Raw genomic sequence first — 22,383 nt, 5'->3', positions numbered from 1 at the left:
GCTTAGGGACATGGTTTAGTGGTGGGCTTGGTGGTGTTAGGATAATGGTTGGACTTGATCTTAAAGGTCTTTTCCAAACAAAAGCATTCTACGATTGTATGACTCCATCATCTTACCTGGGTTATCCTTGGGCATTTGCCCACACACATGAAAGGATCCTGCATGGCAGAGCAGGCATGCCAGAAATGAGGAAATGAAATAGCAGTGTTGACGGAAACCAAAGTGAACCTGCGCCATTAGGCAGGATATTTTGCTTTGGAGGTGAGTCTGTTGGAAAATTACTGCCCGCGTGCAGTGACTGTGCGCCTGGGGCGGTGCAGGAGCAGCATAAAAGCGGGCCTTTCTCCTCACTCTCTCATCCACTCCTCTCGCCTCCATCTCCTTGAGCACAAGGTGAGTCTGAAGCCCTTTCTCCTCCTCTGCGATTTCTCAGATCATATATGCCCCTTTGTCTGGAACGGGATCTTGGAACTGCTTGCTATAGGACAGGGAAGCATGCAGAAGGTGTGACATGGAGAGATGCCGAAGCCTGGCTAAGGTGTCTCCTGGGATTTGGGTCGGTGGGGATTTCCCTGGGCTCAGTTGACCTTGGTGGGGCTCATTTGTGGGAAAGGACAGTCGTTGTGGAACTCCCTAAGTAGCATCCAACACCCGTCTCCAGATTGTGCCTTGTCTCTCTCATGGTGGTGTGACAGAATGTTCCTCACCCTTCTTCCCTGCTCTGCTTCCCCCTGCTCTTCGTCCCAGGTGCGCCTCCAGCCTCAAGACATGTCCTGCTACAACCCGTGCCTGCCCTGCCAGCCCTGCGGCCCGACCCCACTGGCCAACAGTTGCAACGAGCCCTGTGTCAGGCAGTGCCAGGACTCCAATGTCTTCATCCAGCCCTCCCCCGTGGTGGTGACCCTGCCCGGACCCATCCTCAGCTCCTTCCCGCAGAACACCGCCGTGGGCTCCTCCACCTCCGCTGCCGTTGGCAGCATCCTCAGCTCTGAGGGAGTGCCCATCAACTCTGGGGGCTTCGGCCTCTCCAGCCTCAGCAGCCGCTACTGTGGCAGGACGTGCCTCCCCTGCTAAAGCTGTTCCCTGAACCGAGGCCTCCACTTGAATTGACCTCATTCCCCTCTTTTGACTCATTAAAGTACCACTGCATCCCAATCCACGGCTCTCTGTCATCCTTTCCCTTACAGACACTCTCCCAAGAGGCCCAGGCAGAGAGATGTTCCTTAGGGGTGCTTTTGGTGGAGGGGGTTTTATGGGGATATTTTGCACTGGTTGTCAGCAGAGGCTTGCATTGAGCCTGCTTCGCTGTGCGTTGAGTGACCCTCCGCTTTCAAAATTTCTCTGCCTCTTTGGGTGTGGATTGAATTAACCGACATAGTTCAGTGACCACCAGTCACTTTCTTGAACACTCCTTTTTTTTTTTTTTGTTTCACCATAGGCACTAGCTTCCCAGGAGAGGCCAGGACAAACTATCCTAAGCACAGCATTGTCAAAGGGAGGGACACAGTGCAGTGGGCTGCCTTATTGTAGAACCGTCTTATCTTAGAATCGTAGAAGAACGGTTTTGGTTGGAAGAGGCCTTTAAAGATCTTCTCCTCCAACCCTCCTGCCATTCCTGCAGGGAATCTGTCACTACATCGCATTACTCTACGTTCCGTCAGACCTGACCTTGAACACTCCCAGTGATGAGGCATCCCACCATTCTCCGCACAACCTTTTCCAGGGTCTGAGCACCCTCATGGTAATAAATTTCTTCCTTATGTCCAACCTACATCTACCCTACTGGAGTTTAAAGCTGTTGCTCCTTCCCCTATCACCACAGGCCTTGATTAAATGTCTCTCACTGGCTTTCTTGTAAGTCCCCTTTTTATATTGAAAGGCTGCCATAAGGTCTCCCCAGAGCAGGCTAGCAAACCCTGAACACCCTCAGCCTTTCTTCACAGAAGGGGCCATATAGCCCTCTGATCATTTTTGTCGCCCTTCTCTGGACCATGTCTTTTTTGTACTGGAGACCCCAGACTGCACAGTGTTCCAGGTGGGGTCTGACAAGTGCGGACTAGGAGTGGAGAATCACCTCCCTCCACCTGATGGCCACCCTATTTGGACACAGCCCAGGATGCGCTCGGCTTTCTGGGCTGCAAGCGCACAGTGCTGGCACGGGCCCAATTCTGCAGCCTCCGGTATCTTCTAGACCTTCTCTGCAGGGCTGCTCTCAACCATTTACCCTCCAGTCTGCATTGATATTGGGGATTGCCCCAACCCAGGTGCCAGGCCTAGCTCTTGGCCTGCTTGAGGTTCCTGACTTTCACCACATGGGACCATTCCTCCAGCCTGTCAAATCCCTTTGGACAGCATCCCTTGTCTCAAGAGTATCATCAACTGCGCCCCTCAGCTTGGTGTCATGCAGAAACTTGCTGAGGGTGCACTCAATCCCACTGTCTATGTCACTGATGAAGACAGGAGATAGTATTTGGTCCCCGTATGGGCTGGTGAAGGACACCAGTCAGCACTGGTTTCCGCTTGGGCCTTCAGCTGTTGACTGTAACTGTTTGGATGCAGCCCAAGAGCCTTTGGGGCACTGTCAGTCGCAGGTGAGGAAGGCCTCCACGACTCCACCAGAGCCCCTGGCCATCAGGTCATGCTTTGCTGAGCCTCTGCCCACATGCGCTCCCTTGGCCTCGGTGCACATGCTGCGGAAGAGGCACATGGCCACTGCTGACGCTGGTTGAGAAGCCTGGGCTGTGGAAGGTCCTGGGAGGGCAGCAGCCCCACAGGCTGCTGGGAAGTGGACAGGAGGAGAGAGGAAGAGATGGGAGAGGAGGGGCGGCAATTCCTCTTGCCCTGGCTGCCACCGTGCTGGGGGAGGAGGCTCGAGTAGCAAATGGCCCCAGAGGGCAACAGGAGAGGGAATGGGGGAACCGGGCTGTTCTGGCGCTGGCTAGGATGGAGGTCATTGCCCTCACAGCAGCCCATATGCTGCTGTGCTCCAAACGCATGGCAAAAACAGGGGAGGTAAAACACCAGAGCTTTAGATATTGCTGCACAGTGCTTGCACAGCATCAAGGCCGTCTGTCTTTCTCTCTTTGCACCCCTCGCAGTGGAGGTTAATGCTGGGCAAGTCGTGGGAGGGGACACAGCCAGGATGAATGACCTGAATTGACCGAAGGGCTATGCCATGCCACGTAGCATCATGCTCAGCAGTAAAACTGTGGGCAGTCCTTCCAAAGCAGCTGTTCTTCAGAAAATGGCTGGACATTGGTCTGCTCGTGCTAGGTGGTGGGTTATTGCCTTTGCGTTGCTTGTTTTTTTCTCTTTTTTCCCTTCGCCACGTAAACTGCTGTGGCCTTTATCAATGGTTTTTTGGGGGGTCTTCCTCTTCCAGTTCTCTCTCCTTCCCACTGGGACAGCAGGTTGAGAAAATAGGTGTTGGGTGCTCAGTGCTTGTCATGTCAACGCACCATACCGTCCCTGTGCATGTCCTCGTTGCCCTGCTCATTTGCTGTGTGTGCCCAGGGCTTCCTGGGAATGTTTCTGGATTGTGGGAGTCAGGGAGAGACACAAGGCAGGAAGAGGTGCAGCGGATGTGATCTGAGTATGTCAAAGGGCTGTCCAGGCGCTCTCCAAAGCAGTGGAATGACCAGTAGCCAAGGCTAAAGAGAGCTTGCAGCTGAGGAAGGGGAGCTGCTGAACCGCAGCAGGACACAGCTGGGCGAGATGACACGTGTCTGCCCAGAGCCCCGAGTGGCAACTGGCTCGGTAGCAACCAACCCTGTGTCACCACCCATCCTTCAGCCCCTGAGATGCCTCAACCCAAAAGCAGGGCCAGGGAAAGGTGCTTTTGAAGTAACTCCATCAAAATAGTTGTGACTCCCAGCACTGTTCCCAGACACCAAGAACGGTCATCAACATCGTGGGCAATATAAGCAGGAGCTGAGCTAGGAGATAGAGGTAGTGTCTGTTCTGCTCTGCTCGGCATTAACCTGCTGGCATCTAGAACATTGCTCTAATGCAAGGAAGATGTAATGAAAGAAGGACCTTGAGCAAGTGGAGTGACTTGAGTGAAGGGTGGCCAGGATGGTGAGAAGGCTTGAGCACTTGGGTGGGGAGGAGAGGCTGAGGGCAGAGGGCTTGCTGAGCGTGAAGAGAAGGCTTTAGTGGGAGACCTAAGAGCAGCTTTGGAGTAACTATTGTGCAGTCAACTGGAAGACCGATCCAGGCTGTGGTAGTGCGTGATTGGAGGACTAGAGGCTTTTGGGTCACGTTGAAAGATGAGAGTTTTGGACTTAATGGGTGGAAAATGGTATTCACCAAGAAGAGAATCAAGCAGTGGAACAGGTTGCCTGGGGAGGTTATGCAGTAGCCCTCCTTGGACACTCATGGCTGACTGAACTTGGAGCAAGGGGTTGGGCCCGATGACCTCTGGAAGTCCTTTCCAACTTGATTGTGCTATGACCCTGTGGTCCCAGGACCACTTATTTGAGCCTTTGCCCACTGGGGATAGGGCCAGCAATGAGAGGGAGGGGCTTGGCTTCCCATCCGAGCAGACAGGCAGCGTGCAGGAGCTCTGCTGACTGTTCTGTGGAAGGAAACGAAAGCAAAAAGCATTGCTGCACCAGCTAGAAGAGACCACAAGACCTGTGGACCCCAGGTGTTGGAACAATGTTTTCCCATAGATGCTGTGGCAGTAAGTTTCCTTACTGTTCTCATGCTTTTATTTTCCACCTGGTCTTCTCCTCACCCTGCAACTCTAGATCTCGATGCTGTGGTTCAGGTAGGTTTTCCTGGGCTCTCTGGGAAGGTATTGCCTCTGCCTTGTCACTAACATATTCATCCCTCCCATACCTGACTGCTTGCTTCAAAATGCTGAGTTTACCAAGGAAAAGGAAAAGGTGCACACAACAAAGTGATGGTAGTGACCAACTACATTGGGTCATTCTGTCCTGGAATACCCAACACGGGCACAGATGTTTGGAAACCAGAGAGTATACCCAATTCACAACTACGCATACTCAATGCAAAGCTGTATTGACAATCTCTGCACAACCATCCCCAACACCCGCCTCCCAGCACCACCCCTGAGCAACATCTCTCTCCTTGGGCACCCTGGGAGAGTGCCAGCAAAGGAAAAGGTGATACAGAGGCGTGGGCTGGGATGCAGCAGAACTTTAATGAGTCAAAAATGGAGTAGAGGCCCCAGTGCAGGGAGCACCAGGGGCAGACAGGAGTCTGCACCCCATGGCCGGGGCTGTGATCCCACCAGGTGTCCATCTGCCTGCCCTGCAGAGGGAGCAGGGCCAGCAGATCCACCCTAGGCTGGTTTTGTGGGACTTCCAGCCCAAGGGAGCACAAGAGAACAAGAACAGGGAAAGGAAAAAGGAGTGGAACAGAGGAAAGTCAGGCGCAACCTGTGCTTCCTGAGAGCCCAGGCTGACCGTCCTTTTGCGAGGGCTGCTGGGCTTCCTCAGCCCCTCTGGAAGCAACAAGCCGATGCTCCGTCCCCAGTCTGGTACCATCTTGTGGGTGCGCGGGGGCCTTCCCCAGGGCCATTGCCAGCAGCTTTAGCAGGGGAGGCACCTCCTGCCGCAGTAGCGGCTGCCAAGGCTGGAGAGGCCGAAGCCCCCGGAGGAGATGGGCACTCCCTCAGAGCTGAGGATGCTGCCAACAGCAGCGGAGGTGGAGGAGCCCACGGCGGTGTTCTGCGGGAAGGAGCTGAGGATGGGTCCGGGCAGGGTCACCACCACGGGGGAGGGCTGGATGAAGACATTGGAGTCCTGGCACTGCCTGACACAGGGCTCGTTGCAGCTGTTGGCCAGCGGGGTCGGGCCACAGGGCTGGCAGGGCAGGCAGGGCTGGCACGGGTTGTAGCAGGACATGTCTTGAGGCTGGAGGTGCACCTGGGAGAGAAGGAGCAGGGGGAAGCAGAGCGTGAGGGGTAGGTGAGAATTATCCTGTCGCACCACAACAAGGGATCCAAGCATGAGCTGGAGACAAGAGCTGGAAGCATTTTAGGGAGGTCCATGGGCTTTACTGTCCACTCAGCCCAGATGAGCCCTGCCAAGATTGACCAATCTCATGCAGGTCCTCACCTAACCCACAGCTTGGTAGACACCTCAGCCAAGACCCAGCTGTCTCCACGCCACAACTTCTACCCCTTTCGTATTCCCATAACATCCAGCTCCGAAAACCAGTGTAGGACAAAGAGGCATTTATGTGCTTAAAAATTCCAAAGGAGGATGAGGATGAAGAGGAGAAGGAGGAGAAAGGCCTTCAGACTCACCTTGTTTCCAAGGAGATAAAGGTGAGCGGAGGGGTTGAGCGAGTGAGGAGAAGCGCCCTCTTATATACTGCTCCTGCACCGCCCCAGGCCCACAGTCACTGCACGCAGGCAGTAATTTTCCAACAGACTCACCTCCAAAGCAAAATATCCTGCCTAATGGCAAAGGCTGTGTTTTGGTTTCTGTCAACATTGCCATTTCATTTCCTCATTTTTGACATGCCTTCTCTGCCATAGAGGCTTTTTTCATGTGTCGGGATGAGAGGCCCAAGGACTGCTTGTTCAGGATTGTGTCAGTGCAGGCACAAGATGCCTCCTAAGTGCTGGAGGTGTCCACCTGCCATTCAATCAGGCAAAGTATGTGGAGGACAACAAGGATTTCTTCCTCCAGGTAGGTCAGCAGGAAAATCAAGGCTTGGCCAAACGCAGATACAGCACAGAATGGGGCAGCTTCACTTGGGACTGGGGATATAGGAAAGGCAGGGGACATCCAAGGTCCTTGGCCTTGGTCCTTATTGGCAGGGTTTGCTCTTGCTAGGTGAGGATGGTGATATTCCTCAGAAATCTGGAACTTGAAAGACTTACCTGCAGGAGAGGAGGATCAGGTGTGGGGACATTCCAACCGATTGGCTGACATAGTGTCACTACAAGGCTGCTCTCTCCTCCCTTTGGACATCGCAGCAGCCAGGGCATGCACCTGAGGACTGGAAGACAGCCAGTGGGCCTCCTGCCTTCAAGAAGGGCATGAAGGAGGAGCTCTGGAAGGACGGGTCCGTCAGCCTCACCTCGATCCCTGCAAAGCTGATGGAGCAAATCATCCCAGAAGACTTTTCCCAACATGAAAGCATGAGAAGGTGATTGTGAGTAGTCAGCACGGATTTATGGTGGGGAAAGCAGGCCTGACCAACCTCACGGCCTTCTTTCATGATCAGCCTGCCTCTGGTGCATGAGGGAAGTGCAGCAAATGTTGTTATTTTCATCTAATGAAGGCTTTTGCCACTGTCTGCTGTAACAATCCTTAGAGAGAGACCAAGTGATGAAAGACAGGCTTGGGAAGAGGGCAGTGCATGGGGTTGAGATCTGGCATGGCTGCTGGTCTCCAAGAGTTGGGAATAAGTGGCACAACGTCCAGCTGCTGGCCACTCACTCCTGGGGACCAGACCGGGTCCACCAGTATTTAAGCCCTCTGTGCAAAGTTCTGCAGCAGGAGAGAAAGAACCTCCTGCACCACTACAGGCTGGAGCCCATGGGCTCCCAAAGAGCTTTGTAGCAGAGGACGTGGCTCCTGGTGGACACCGTGAGGCAGGCCTGTGCCCGTGAGAAAACGGCATTTGACAGCGTCCTGGGCCACATAAGGAAGGGGTTTGCTATCAGATCATGGAAGGTGGTGCTTCTTCTTGGCTCAGCACTACTGAGACCACATCTGCCATGAACCGTGCCCAGTTTGTGGCTCCCTGGTACAAAACGGGCATGGCCATAGTGGCGGGAGTGCAGCAAAGGGCCACAGAGCCCAGGAAGTGACTGGAGCCACTGAGGCAGGAGGGACTGTGGGAGCTGGGCTTGTTCAGCCTGGAGGAAAGAAGGCCCCGAGGCATGCCTCTTAGCAATAGGTCATAACGAAGTATGGGAAACTCCTGAGAAACGCTGGAGTTTTGGAGCCGAAGACAGGAAGGAAAGAGTGTAGCAGACTACAACTCCTGGCCTTCAGGCAAGCCAACTTTTGCCCAGTGAGGCAGCTGGTAGGTAAGATGACGTGAAGGCAGCGGTGAAGCAAAAATGAGCTCAGAAAAGCTGTCAGCACCTTAGGCACCTCATGGTCCAAGAGTGAGAACAGTCCAGCTAATACTCAGGTGTAGCAGCACACCGGCTTTGGCTAAGCGGGTTACCTGAGGCAGAGCAACAATGCCAAAAGGCAGCATCCTGAATGTGGAAGGAGGGATGAGCTGCAGAGGAGGAAGATGGAAAAGTGGCCCGACATTTGTCTGTCATGCAGGTCAATGTCCAAAGCATGCGGCCATGGTGCTTGGGTGGCGTGAGGAGAGTCTGAGGAAGAAGATGCTGTCCTGAGCACCAACACACCCCTCATGTAGTGAGGAGGGACCTGACTCCACAGGTCTTGTTGAGTAATCGTGGTTTTGGGGAGGGCGATGACGTCCTTCTGCAAGCCTGCTGACGTCACTGCTTTGGGACCCCCAGAGACTGCCACGAGACAGAACGACTTTGCCAAAGAAACCAGCAAACGTCCCCAGGAAAGAGAAGCTTTCCATGGGCGAAGGCATTTGAAAGCAGTAGCATGGCCCACCTGCCTAGAGAGGTAATGATCAGTGACGGCTGGAGCGAGCAGGGAGGCAGGCAGGGAGGGAGAAGGATGCGGCACGTCCTCATTCGCAGAAGCCTTTGGGCACTCAGGAGAGGATTGCATTGGGGGGAAGACGTGCGCACCTTCCTGCACAGGGGTGTGAAAACAACCTCCACATATTTCCTGAGACCCATGTCCTCCATCTGCACAGGCATCTCCAGCATGCAGGCACCATCTTGTACCTGTAACACTGATGTGTTTCTGCCCACAATATCCTTGGGCCTCTCATCCTCCGACTTGAAAGGAGCCTCCTTGGCCTAGTGAGCATGTCAGAAATGAGGAAGTGAAATGACAGTGTTGACGGAAACCAAAACACAACCTGCGCCATTAGGCAGGATATTTTGCTTTGGAGGTGAGTCTGTTGGAAAATTACTGCCCGTGTGCAGTGACTGTGGGCCTGGGGCGGTGCAGGAGCAGTATATAAGAGGGTGCTTCTCCTCACTCTCTCATCCCCTCCTCTCGCCTCCATCTCCTTGAGAACAAGGTGAGTCTGAAAGCCTTTCTTCTCCTCCCCTTCCTCCTCCTCTTCTTCCTCCTCCTCCTCCTCGTCCTTTGCCTCCTCTAGAATTTCTCGGGACATGGCTGTCTCTTTGTCCTGTGCTGTGTCATGAGGCTGCTTGCCATGGAAGAGGGAATGGAGCAGCTGTTGCATTGAGAGGCATTTGGTCTTGACCAAGGTGTCCCCTGAGGTTTTCGTGGGTGGGAACTTCCATGGTCTTTGTCACTTTTGGTGGGGCTCCTTTGGATTAAGGAAAGGGTGTCTTTTATGGTGGGGTGACAGGCTGCTCTTCAACCAACCCCTTGTGCTTTGTTCTCCCCCTGCTCTCTCTTCCAAGTGCACCTCCAGCCTCAAGACATGTCCTGCTACAACCCGTGCCAGCCCTGCCTGCCCTGCCAGCCCTGTGGCCCGACCCCGCTGGCCAACAGCTGCAACGAGCCCTGTGTCAGGCAGTGCCAAGACTCCAATGTCTTCATCCAGCCCTCCCCCGTGGTGGTGACCCTGCCCGGACCCATCCTCAGCTCCTTCCCGCAGAACACCGCCGTGGGCTCCTCCACCTCCGCTGCCGTTGGCAGCATCCTCAGCTCTGAGGGAGTGCCCATCAACTCTGGGGGCTTCGGCCTGTCCAGCCTCGGCAGCCGCTACTGTGGCAGGACGTGCCTCCCCTGCTAAAGCTGTTTCCTGAACTGAGGCCTCAACTCGGATTAATTTGATTTCCCTCTTTTGATTCATTAAATACCACTGCATACCAGCTTGCCTTGGTCGACTGCAAATCTCTCTGCACTCACTGCCTTTCTTCCTCCCTGGAGTCTTTCACTGCCTGCCTCTCTCCAGAAACATTTCCAAGAAGATCTGGGCACACAGGGAAGGAGGCAGGACAAGGAGGACATGCACTGCCTGCGGGTCTGTGTGGTGTGTGGACCCCAACAAAGCACTCACCAGCTGTTCTCTCTATCCACTGTCTCATTTGGATGGGGTGAGAACTGGCAAACCAAGAGCGTGAAACAACATTGGGTAAAGATCAGGACAGTGTAAGAGGGCAAGGGACAAAAGAGGAAATACCAAGTGACGCAAAGGCAATTGCCCGCCACCTAGCACCGGCAGACTAATGTCCAGGCACTTCAGAGAATCACAGAATGTTAGGGGTTGGGAGGGACCTTGAAAGATCGTCTAGTCCAGCCCCCATTTTCTGAAGAACGACTGCTTTGGAAGGACTGCCCACAGTTTTACTGCTGAGCACGATGCTACGTGGCATGGCATAGCCCTTTGGTCAATTCAGGTCATTCATCCTGGCTGTGTCCCCTCCCACGACTTGCCCAGCATTAACCTCCACTGCGAGGGGTGCAAAGAGAGAAAGACAGACGGCCTTGATGCTGTGCAAGCACTGTGCAGCAATATCTAAAGCTCTGGTGTTTTACCTCCCCTGTTTTTGCCATGCGTTTGGAGCACAGCAGCATATGGGCTGCTGTGAAGGCAATGACCTCCATCCTAGCCAGCGCCAGAACAGCCCGGTTCCCCCATTCCCTCTCCTGTTGCCCTCTGGGGCCATTTGCTACTCGAGCCTCCTCCCCCAGCACGGTGGCAGCCAGGGCAAGAGGAATTGCCGCCCCTCCTCTCCCCTCTCTTCCTCTCTCCACCTGTCCACTTCCCAGCAGCCTGTGGGGCTGCTGCCCTCCCAGGACCTTCCACAGCCCAGGCTTCTCAACCAGCGTCAGCAGTGGCCATGTGCCTCTTCCGCAGCATGTGCACCGAGGCCAAGGGAGCGCATGTGGGCAGAGGCTCAGCAAAGCATGACCTGATGGCCAGGGGCTCTGGTGGAGTCGTGGAGGCCTTCCTCACCTGCGACTGACAGTGCCCCAAAGGCTCTTGGGCTGCATCCAAACAGTTACAGTCAACAGCTGAAGGCCCAAGCGGAAACCAGTGCTGACTGGTGTCCTTCACCAGCCCGTACGGGGACCAAATACTATCTCCTGTCTTCATCAGTGACATAGACAGTGGGATTGAGTGCACCCTCAGCAAGTTTCTGCATGACACCAAGCTGAGGGGCGCAGTTGATGATACTCTTGAGACAAGGGATGCTGTCCAAAGGGATTTGACAGGCTGGAGGAATGGTCCCATGTGGTGAAAGTCAGGAACCTCAAGCAGGCCAAGAGCTAGGCCTGGCACCTGGGTTGGGGCAATCCCCAATATCAATGCAGACTGGAGGGTAAATGGTTGAGAGCAGCCCTGCAGAGAAGGTCTTGAAGATACCGGAGGCTGCAGAATTGGGCCCGTGCCAGCACTGTGCGCTTGTAGCCCAGAAAGCCGAGCGCATCCTGGGCTGTGTCCAAATAGGGTGGCCATCAGGTGGAGGGAGGTGATTCTCCACTCCTAGTCCGCTCTTGTCAGACCCCACCTGGAACACTGTGCAGTCTGGGGTCTCCAGTACAAAAAAGACATGGTCCAGAGAAGGGCGACAAAAATGATCAGAGGGCTATATGGCCCCTTCTGTGAAGAAAGGCTGAGGGTGTTCAGGGTTTGCTAGCCTGCTCTGGGGAGACCTTATGGCAGCCTTTCAATATAAAAAGGGGACTTACAAGAAAGCCAGTGAGAGACATTTAATCAAGGCCTGTAGTGATAGGGGAAGGAGCAACAGCTTTAAACTCCAGTAGGGTAGATGTAGGTTGGACATAAGGAAGAAATTTGTTACCATGAGGGTGCTCAGACCCTGGAAAAGGTTGTGCAGAGAATGGTGGGATGCCTCATCACTGGGAGTGTTCAAGGTCAGGTCTGACGGAACGTAGAGTAATGCGATGTAGTGACAGGTTCCCTGCCCATGGCAGGAGGGTTGGAGGAGAAGATCTTTAAAGGCCTCTTCCAACCAAAACCGTTCTTCTCTGATTCTAAGATAAGACGGTTCTACAATAAGGCAGCCCACTGCACTGTGTCCCTCCCTTTGACAATGCTGTGCTTAGGATGGTTTGTCCTGGCCTCTCCTGGGAAGCTAGTGCCTATGGTGAAACAAAAAAAAAAAAAAAGGAGTGTTCAAGAAAGTGACTGGTTGTCACTGAACTATGTCGGTTAATTCAATCCACACCCAAAGAGGCAGAGAAATTTTGGAAGCGGAGGGTCACTCAACGCACGGCGAAGCAGGCTCAATGCAAGGCTCTGTTGACAATCGGTGCAAAATGTTCCCCACAAAACCCCCTCCACCAAAAGCGCCCCTGAGGAACATCTCTCTGCCTGGGCCGCGTGGGAGAGTGTTTGTAAGGGAAAGGATGACAGAGAGCCGTGGATTGGGATGCAGTGGTACTTTAATGAGTCAAAAGAGGGGAATGAGGTCAATTCGAGTGGAGGCCTCGGTTCAGGGAACAGCTTTAGCAGGGGAGGCACGTCCTGCCACAGTAGCGGCTGCTGAGGCTGGAGAGGCCGAAGCCCCCAGAGTTGATGGGCACTCCCTCAGAGCTGAGGATGCTGCCAACGGCAGCGGAGGTGGAGGAGCCCACGGCGGTGTTCTGCGGGAAGGAGCTGAGGATGGGTCCGGGCAGGGTCACCACCACGGGGGAGGGCTGGATGAAGACATTGGAGTCCTGGCACTGCCTGACACAGGGCTCGTTGCAACTGTTGGCCAGTGGGGTCGGGCCGCAGGGCTGGCAGGGCAGGCAGGGCTGGCACGGGTTGTAGCAGGACATGTCTTGAGGCTGGAGGCACACCTGGGAGAGAGGGGAGGAGGAAGCTGAGCAAGGGATATGGGTGAGTAACACACTGTCACACCACCACGAGGGAGACAAGGCACAATCTGGAGATGGTTGTTGGATGCTTCTTAGGGAGTTCCACAATGACTGTCCTTTCCCTCAAATAAGCCCCACCAAGGTCAACTGAGCCCAGGGAAATCCCCACCGACCCAAATCCCAGGAGACACCTTAGCCAGGCCTCAGCATCTCTCCATGTCACACCTTCTGCATGCTTCCCTGTCCTATAGCAAGCAGTTCCAAGATCCCGTTCCAGACAAAGGGGCATATACGATCTGAGAAATCGCAGAGGAGGAGAAAGGGCTTCAGACTCACCTCGTGCTCAAGGAGATGGAGGCGAGAGGAGTGGATAAGAGAGTGAGGAGAAAGGCCCGCTTTTATACTGCTCCTGCACCGCCCTAGGCGCACAGTCACTGCACGCAGGCAGTAATTTTCCAACAGACTCACCTCCAAAGCAAAATATCCTACCTAATGGCGCAGGTTCACTTTGGTTTCCGTCAACACTGCTATTTCATTTCCTCATTTCTGGCATGCCTGCTCTGCCATGCAGGCTCCTTTCATGTGTGTGGGCAAATGCCCAAGGATATTCCAAGTAAGACCCTAGTCATAGAATCATAGAATGCTTTTGTTTGGAAAAGACCTTTAAGATAATGAAGTCCAACCATTATCCTAACACCACCAAGCCCACCACTAAACCATGTCCCTAAGCACCACATCTATACATCTTTTGAACACCTCCAGGGATGGTGCCTCCACCACCTCCCTGGGCAGCCTGTTCCAATGCCTAACCACTCCTTCAGTAAAGAAATTTTTCCTAATATCCAATCTAAATCTCCCCTGTCACAACTTGAGGCCATTTCCTCTTGTCCTTAGTTGCTTGGGAGAAGAGACCAACACTGGCCTCACTACAGCTTCCCTTTAGTTAGCTGTAGAGAGCAACAAGGTCTCCTCTCAGCCTCCTCTTCTCCAAGCTATACAATCCCAGTTCCCTCAGGCGCTCCTCCTAAGACCTGTTTTCCAGACCCCTCACCAGCTTTGTTGCCCTTCTCTGGACCCACTCCAGCACCTCAACATCTTTCTTACACTGCGGTGACCAAAACTGGACACAGAACTCAAGGTGTGGTCTCACCAGTTGTCTTGGTTTGAAAGACAGGTGTCTGCTGAGGAAGGCAGGAGCCTCCCTTGAAATGGAAAATGCAACCCCCTTCCCTCCAAATTATTATAATTTTGAAATTAACGGGCCTTCGGGCAAAGATATGGGGAATAGGAATAACAATTCTTTACTAATATATATATATATATATATATATAACTATATATATATAACACAAGGCAGGAAAAAAACCCAACCCACTGGTTTACACTGGCAGAGTCAGAAATACAACCTGCCACCCTGTTAGGGTGGCAGTAGCAGTCCGATAAGATGGTGGCTGCAGTCCTCCTGAAGCGATGGAGGTAGTTCTGTTGAAGCAGCGGTCTTAAAAAAGGGTCTGGTCTTCCTCCAAAGGTCCGGTGGTAGATAGGTAGCTCTTGTCCTCTGGAACTCCAGTGGGGGAAAAAAACCCTCTGGGAATCCAGTGGAAGAAGGCTGCTAGGGTGTTTGAGATCTCAGTTTTTATTTAGCATGGACTGCTTGGCTCCTTCCCCCGCCCGGGCGGAGCATCTCACAATGGGATGGGGAGTCGTGAGGCAATTCCTTGATGGGCCATTAACAGGAGATAGTCCAGAGGGGGGAGGCAGGGAGCACCGCCCCACCTGGTCTCAACAGCTCCTGAAGATGGTAATAAAATACTTTTGGGGGCACATTTTACTCTGTAACCTAGGACACCAGTGCTGAGTACAGGGGCACAATCTCTTCCCTACTACTGCTCATCACACAATTTCTGGTACAGGCCAGGATGCTGTTGGCCTTCTTGGCCACCTGGGCATGCTGCCAGCTCGTGTTCAGCCGGCTGTCAACTAGCACCCCCAGACCCTTTTCCGCCGGGCAGCTTTCCAGCCACACTTCCCCAAGCCTGTAGCGTTGCATGGGGTTGTTGTGAACCAAGTGCAGGACCCGGCACTTGGCCTTGTTAAACTTCATACAACTGATCTCAGCCCATCGATCCAGCCTGTCCAGAACCTTCTGCAGAGCCTCTCTACCCTCAAGCAGATTGACACTCCCACTGAATTTTCATATCATCTGCAAACTTACTGAGGGTGCACTCGATCCCCTCATCCAGGTCATTGATAACGATATTAAACAAGACCAACCCCAAACCTGAGCCATGGGGAACACCACTTGTGACCGGTTGCCAACTGGATTGAACTCCATTTACCACAACTCTCTGGGCTCGGCCATCCTGTCAGTTTCTGACCCAATGAAGAGTACACCTGTCTGAGCCATGAGCCACCAGTATCTCCAGCAGGATGCTGTGGGAGACTGTGTCAAATGCCTTACTGAAGTCCAGGTAGACAACACCCACAGCTTTTCCCTCATCCACTAGGCGGGTCACCTGACGATAGAAGGAGATCAGGTTGGTCAAAGAGGACCTGCTTCTTATGAGCCCGTGCTGGCTGGGCCTCATTCCCTGGATGTCCTGCACTTGCCGTGTGAGCGCACCTAAGGTGGACCACTCCATAACCTTGCCTGGGACCGAAGTCAGGCTGACAGGCCTGTAGTTCCCCGGCTCCTCCTCCTGGCCCTTCTTGTAGATGGGCGTCACATTGGCAAGCTTCCAGTCTTCCAGGACCTCTACCGTTAACCAGGATTGCTGATAAATGATCAGCAGAGTGGTTTGGCAAGTTCCTCCGCCAGCTCCCTGGGAATTCTCAAGTGGATCTCCTCTGGCCCCATAGACATCTGAGTATCCAAGTGGCATAGCAGGTCGTTAACTACTACTTCCTGGATTACGAGGGAATCCTTCTGGACTCCATCCCTATCCTCCAGCTCAGGGGGCTGATTACCTTGGGGATAACTAGTCTGACTATTAAAGACTGAGGCAAAGAAGGCATTAAGTACCTCAGCCTTTTCCTCGTTCTCGGAGACAATGTTCCCCCTCAGATCCAATAAAGGAAGGAGAATCTCCCTGGCTCTTTTTATGTTGGTAATGTATTCATAAAAACACTTCCATGTCTGTGCAGGCAGAAGGTGTGCCCCCAAGTGCTGGAGGGGTCCCGAGCAGACAGGGGATGTTGGCTTGGGGCAGTGAAGTGCGATGGTTTGCAACTCGTTTCGCAGCAAGGAGCCCAGCTCTGCCCTGCCCTGCACACCTCAGCAGAGCACCCAAAGGCTCCTCTTTTTAAGGACGTGCCACGTGCTTCTCTCTCCTCCCTCTCATTCAGCTCACTCCAGCCCTCACTGCCCATTGCATCCCTGGGCAGCCAGCCTGTGCCCATGGTTTCAGTTGTCTTCCTCTCCTTGCCCTCTGCTCTGGGAAGAACAGTTGCCAGGACATATGAGTATGCAGGGTTGGGGTTAGGAAAGCCAGAGCCCACCTGGCATTGAAGCAAAGCACGTGGAGGTCAAGAAGAAAGTCTTCTTCCAGGTAGGTCAGCACCAAAAGCAGGGCTTGGGTCAAGGCAGCCTCGGCGTTGAACAGGGTGGCTTCCCTGAGGACAGGGGATACAGGAAAGGTGGACATACTCCAAGGGTACCAGGCCTTCACCTTTGCTGTTAGGAGCTGCTGTCAAGCACTTGGGCTCCTGACATTCCTCAGAACATCTGGAGCAGGGAAGACTTACTCACAGTAGAGGAGGATCAGGGGTGGGAACAATTCAACAGATCGGACTGGCACGGCGTTACTACAAGGCTGCTCTCACCTCCCTTTGGACGTCACAGCAGCCAGGGCATGCACCTGAGGTCTGGAAGAAAGCCAGTGGGCCTCCTGTCTTCAAGAAGGGCGTGAAGGAGGAGCCAGAGAAGGATGGGCCTGTCAGCCTCACCTCGATCCCTGCAAAGCTGATGGAGCAAATCATCCCGAAGACTTTTCCCAACACGAGAGAATGAGAAGGTGATTGTGCGTGGTCAGCATGGATTTACAGAGGGGAAAGCAGGCCTGACCAACCTCATGGCCTTCTTTCATGATCAGCCTGCCTCCAGTGCATGAGGGAAGTGCAGCAAATGTGGTTAATTTCATCTAACCAAGGCTTTTGCCACTGTCTGCTGTAACAATCCTTAGAGAGAGACTAAGTGATGAAAGACAAGCTTGGGAAGAGGGCAGTGCATGGGATTGAGATCTGGCACAGCTGCTGGTCTCCAAGAGCTGTGACAAGTGGCACAAAGCCCAGGTTGAGGCTACTCACTCTTGATGCACTGCAGGGGTCCAGGCTAGTGTCATTCTTGTTAAACCCTGTTTTTAACGGCCTGCAGAGCTGGAAGGATTGTGCCCACAGCAAGCCTATGGAAGACACACCACTTGGGGGAGGAGGGTGTTGATGCAGGAGACAGCTGTCCTGCTGCGTGGAGGCATGCCGAGAGTGTGGAGACATGGGAAGGCAGGAATTTCCTGAGGTTCAGCCAAGCGAAATGCACAAACCTCTTATGGAAAGTCCTTCAGAGGGGAGCAATAACCTCATGCATCACTACAGGCTGGAGCCAGTGGGCTGAAAAACAGCTTCGCAGCTGGGGACGGGAGCCCCGGTGGACATCATGGGGCAATGCCACACCCTTGCAGCATCGGCATCCGCCAGCACCCTGGGATGCATTAGGAAGAGGGTTGCTGTCAGATCATGGAAGGTGATCCCTCCTCTCTGAACAGCACTGCTGAGACCATAATGGCCCTGAAATGTGTCAAACTGACTCTTTGCTATGAGAGGGGCTCTGCCATACGGATATGTCCAGGAAAGGGCCACACAGATAGAGTAAGGAATATTAAAAGAAAGCTCCGCTGCTTTGTGTCTTGCAAGGGTATCCTGAGAAAAAGGCAAAAAGCACCACGAGCCGCCTCCACTGCTGTTACGAAAGCCATAGCTCAGCCTACCTTGAGTCTTGCAAGGTGCATCAAGAGCAACAGGGAAAACCATTAAGAGCAAGATCAACCCCTACAAGAGTAGCTAAAGACTGATGGAGGAAAATCGGGGTCCGCTGATGACTGGGGCAGCTGATTTCCTGAACAGTGGACAGAGAGGGGGCTGGGGAGTGTGAAGGCCTTCTCTCTCTCTCTCTCTCTCTCTGTGTCTCTCTAAGTCTTCACCTACAAGGTTGAGCAGGCCACTGTGCCCTCTGAAAAAGTTGAAGGAAGGAGGGGCAGCCTTCCCAGCAGTGAGTGGCCAGTAAATCAAAGAGTGCCTGAGAAGAGTCGATCCCTACATACCAGCTGAGGTGCTCCAGGGCAGAGCTGCCATGCAGGTAGAACTAGACAGGCTCGAGGAATGGGCCCACAGGAGCCTCATGTGATTCAAGAAGGACAAATGGCAAGTCCTGCACATGGAAAGGAAGGACCACTTGCATCAGTACAGACTGGGGACAGAACTATGCTTCGATCTTAGAGCTCACAGACCTACTCTGGCCAGATCTGCTCATAGGGACAGCAACAGCAAGGGAGAGAGGCTTGGATGTTGGAAGGTAACAGATACACAGGCCTCATCTTCTTTGCGAAGGAGATGCAACTGTGGTGAACAGCTCTCCTGAATGCTCCGAGGAAGGAAAGAAAGGGTTGCAGAAAACATTTCCTCTCCAGCTTGGACGTATCCCTGTGTTCCAGGCAGTACGTCTTCTCTCAGCATGACTGCTTCAGCATGAATCCTTCCCCATGCCCCAAAGGACTCCAGCCTCGACAACAACCCAGCACCAGCAGAGAGGCAAGGAAACTTCACGCAACCACCCAAGGAGCGAGGGCTGTCCGGACCCTGCAGTGCCACGTGCCTGAGGGTGCTCAGGGAAGGGATATGCTCAGAAGGGCCCTGGGTACAAGAACAACACTCGGACTACATCAAGGAGGTGATGCACTTCCCTGTCCTGCAGCCATGCAGGCAGCTGGGATGCCTCGCAGGAGGGCGAGGGAATGCCTTCAGTAGGCAAGCTTCCTGGGATAGACTCACCCTTCCCACGCCGATTCACACTCTAATTTTGGATTGGCCGTGCGTGTCAGCCTTTTGGCGTGAGTCCAAGCCAGGGGTGCGTGCTGTCTGCAGGCCCGTGTCCCACACAGGGATGAATTCCCCCCTGCCCCGGCCAGGGCATCTCCATCCCTGCCCTAGAAAAAGAAGCTCTGAGCACTGGACTGTACCTGAGTACACACCTCCAGGAAGCCATAATCACCACTGCTCTCAACTTGCCTATCTTGCCAGCACTCCCACAGCTTGGGGGTCTTGCAGGATGGTCAGCGTGTTTTGGACAAGTGGCCAGGTCAGTGAGTCTCTTGCTGGTCAGTGTCCAAAGCCTGCAGCCAAAGTGCATCATGGTGTGAGCAGAGTGGGAGGAACAAGATGTTGTCCTGAGCCCCAGCACACCTATCAGGAAGTGAGGAAGTACCCAGCTCCACTTGGGGTTTGTCTTCTGCCTCTACTCATGTGTTCCTGCCCAGGAAATCTTTGGGCTTCTCATCCTCGTACTTGAAACAAGCCTCTGTGGCCTAGTGGGCATGTCAGAAAGAAGGAAACGAAATAGCAGTGTTGACAGAAAAACCCCACAACCTGTGTAATTAGGCAGGATATTTTGCTCTGCAGGTGAGTCTGTTGGAAAATTACTGCCCGCGTGCAGTGACTGTGCGCCTGGGGCGGTGCAGGAGCAGTATATAAGAGGGCCCTTCTCCTCACTCTCTCAGCCGCTCCTCTTGCCTCCATCTCCTTGAGCACAAGGTGAGTCTGAAGCCCTTTCTTCTTCTCCTCGGTGATTTCTCAGACCGTACATGCTCCTTTATCCAGAGCGGGATCTTGGAACTGCTTACCATAGGAGAGGGTAGTGTGTATAAGGTGTGACATGGAGAGATGCTGAGGCCTGGTTAAAGTGTCTCCTGGGATTCGGGTCGGTGGGGATTTCCCTGGGCTCAGTTGACCCTAGTGGGGCTCATTTGAGGGAAAGGACAGTCCTTGTGGAACTCCCTACGCAGCATCCAACACCCTTCTCCAGTTTGCGCCTTGTCTCCCTCGTGGTGGTGTGACAGTGTGTTCCTCACCCATCTCCCATAATCTGCTTCCCTCTGCCCCTTCTCTCCCAGGTGCACCTCCAGCCTCAAGACATGTCCTGCTTCAACCCCTGCCGTCCCTGCCTGCCCTGCCAGCCCTGCGGCCCGACCCCTCTGGCCAACAGCTGCAACGAGCCCTGTGTCAGGCAGTGCCAGGACTCCAATGTCTTCATCCAGCCCTCCCCCGTGGTGGTGACCCTGCCCGGACCCATCCTCAGCTCCTTCCCGCAGAACACCGCCGTGGGCTCCTCCACCTCCGCTGCCGTTGGCAGCATCCTCAGCTCTGAGGGAGTGCCCATCAACTCTGGGGGCTTCGGCCTCTCCAGCCTCGGCAGCCGCTACTGTGGCAGGACGTGCCTCCCCTGCTAAAGCTGTTCCCTGAACCGAGGCCTCCACTCGAATTGACCTCATTCCCCTCTTTTGACTCATTAAAGTACCACTGCATCCCAATCCACGGCTCTCTGTCATCCTTTCCCTTACAAACACTCTCCCACGCGGCCCAGGCAGAGAGATGTTCCTCAGGGGCGCTTTTGGTGGAGGGGGTTTTATGGGGAACGTTTTGCACCGATTGTCAACAGAGCCTTGCATTGAGCCTGCTTCGCCGTGCGTTGAGTGACCCTCTGCTTCCAAAATCTCTCTGCCTCTTTGGGTGTGGATTGAATTAGCCGACATAGTTCAAGGAGAACCAGTCACTTTCTTGCACGTACCTTTTTTTTTTCCCCAGGAAGCTCAACACTGCGATGCAAGTAGTCAGGAGGGAATGTGGTAGTGACAAGACGTAGGCACCAGCTTCCCAGGAGAGGCCAGGACAAACCATCCTAAGCACAGCATTGTCAAAGGGAGGGACACAGTGCAGTGGGCTGCCTTATTGTAGAACCGTCTTATCTTAGAATCAGAGAAGAACGGTTTTGGTTGGAAGAGGCCTTTAAAGATCTTCTCCTCCAACCCTCCTGCCATGGGCAAGGAACCTGTCACTACATCGCATTACTCTACGTTCCGTCAGACCTGACCTTGAACACTCCCAGTGATGAGGCATCCCACCATTCTCTGCACAACCTTTTCCAGGGTCTGAGCACCCTCATGGTAACAAATTTCTTCCTTATGTCCAACCTACATCTACCCTACTGGAGTTTAAAGCTGTTGCTCCTTCCCCTATCACTACAGGCCTTGATTAAATGTCTCTCACTGGCTTTCTTGTAAGTCCCCTTTTTATATTGAAAGGCTGCCATAAGGTCTCCCCAGAGCAGGCTAGCAAACCCTGAACACCCTCAGCCTTTCTTCACAGAAGGGGCCATATAGCCCTCTGATCATTTTTGTCGCCCTTCTCTGGACCATGTCTTTTTTGTACTGGAGACCCCAGACTGCACAGTGTTCCAGGTGGGGTCTGACAAGAGCGGACTAGGAGTGGAGAATCACCTCCCTCCACCTGATGGCCACCCTATTTGGACACAGCCCAGGATGCGCTCGGCTTTCTGGGCTACAAGCGCACAGTGCTGGCACGGGCCCAATTCTGCAGCCTCCGGTATCTTCAAGACCTTCTCTGCAGGGCTGCTCTCAACCATTTACCCTCCAGTCTGCATTGATATTGGGGATTGCCCCAACCCAGGTGCCAGGCCTAGCTCTTGGCCTGCTTGAGGTTCCTGACTTTCACCACATGGGACCATTCCTCCAGCCTGTCAAATCCCTTTGGACAGCATCCCTTGTCTCAAGGGTATCATCAACTGCGCCCCTCAGCTTGGTGTCATGCAGAAACTTGCTGAGGGTGCACTCAATCCCACTGTCTATGTCACTGATGAAGACAGGAGATAGTATTTGGTCCCCGTACGGGCTGGTGAAGGACACCAGTCAGCACTGGTTTCCGCTTGGGCCTTCAGCTGTTGACTGTAACTGTTTGGATGCAGCCCAAGAGCCTTTGGGGCACTGTCAGTCGCAGGTGAGGAAGGCCTCCACGACTCCACCAGAGCCCCTGGCCATCAGGTCATGCTTTGCTGAGCCTCTGCCCACATGCGCTCCCTTGGCCTCGGTGCACATGCTGCGGAAGAGGCACATGGCCACTGCTGACGCTGGTTGAGAAGCCTGGGCTGTGGAAGGTCCTGGGAGGGCAGCAGCCCCACAGGCTGCTGGGAAGTGGACAGGAGGAGAGAGGAAGAGATGGGAGAGGAGGGGCGGCAATTCCTCTTGCCCTGGCTGCCACCGTGCTGGGGGAGGAGGCTCGAGTAGCAAATGGCCCCAGAGGGCAACAGGAGAGGGAATGGGGGAACCGGGCTGTTCTGGCGCTGGCTAGGATGGAGGTCATTGCCCTCACAGCAGCCCATATGCTGCTGTGCTCCAAACGCATGGCAAAAACAGGGGAGGTAAAACACCAGAGCTTTAGATATTGCTGCACAGTGCTTGCACAGCATCAAGGCCGTCTG

General features: G+C 53.9%; 5 protein-coding genes across 5 annotated transcripts; 3 read left to right on the top strand and 2 right to left on the bottom strand.

The window, feature by feature from the left end:
* Positions 1 to 768: 768 nt before the first annotated feature.
* Positions 769 to 1,074, top strand: LOC147413674 (feather keratin Cos1-1/Cos1-3/Cos2-1-like). Its single transcript, XM_086478148.1, has one exon. The coding sequence runs from the start codon at positions 769 to 771 to the stop codon at positions 1,072 to 1,074; it is 306 nt and encodes a 101-aa protein (XP_086334274.1).
* A 4,484-nt stretch (positions 1,075 to 5,558) lies between these two features.
* On the bottom strand, positions 5,559 to 5,873 carry LOC147413673 (feather keratin 1-like). Its single transcript, XM_086478146.1, has one exon. It carries the CDS (start codon positions 5,871 to 5,873, stop codon positions 5,559 to 5,561), a length of 315 nt encoding a protein of 104 aa, XP_086334272.1.
* A 3,616-nt stretch (positions 5,874 to 9,489) lies between these two features.
* On the top strand, positions 9,490 to 9,804 carry LOC147413672 (feather keratin 1-like). The gene has a single exon (XM_086478144.1). It carries the CDS (start codon positions 9,490 to 9,492, stop codon positions 9,802 to 9,804), a length of 315 nt encoding a protein of 104 aa, XP_086334270.1.
* Positions 9,805 to 12,488: 2,684 nt separating this feature from the next.
* On the bottom strand, positions 12,489 to 12,803 carry LOC147413671 (feather keratin Cos1-2-like). The gene has a single exon (XM_086477826.1). The coding sequence runs from the start codon at positions 12,801 to 12,803 to the stop codon at positions 12,489 to 12,491; it is 315 nt and encodes a 104-aa protein (XP_086333952.1).
* Positions 12,804 to 20,023: 7,220 nt separating this feature from the next.
* On the top strand, positions 20,024 to 20,338 carry LOC147413670 (feather keratin 1-like). Its single transcript, XM_086477771.1, has one exon. It carries the CDS (start codon positions 20,024 to 20,026, stop codon positions 20,336 to 20,338), a length of 315 nt encoding a protein of 104 aa, XP_086333897.1.
* The last annotated feature ends 2,045 nt before the right edge of the window (positions 20,339 to 22,383 follow it).

The sequence above is a fragment of the Leptosomus discolor genome, chromosome 25 (genome assembly GCF_034619465.1).
Source record: "Leptosomus discolor isolate bLepDis1 chromosome 25, bLepDis1.hap2, whole genome shotgun sequence".
Lineage (NCBI taxonomy): Eukaryota > Metazoa > Chordata > Aves > Leptosomiformes > Leptosomidae > Leptosomus > Leptosomus discolor.
This window is presented reverse-complemented; position numbering and strand designations above follow the sequence as displayed.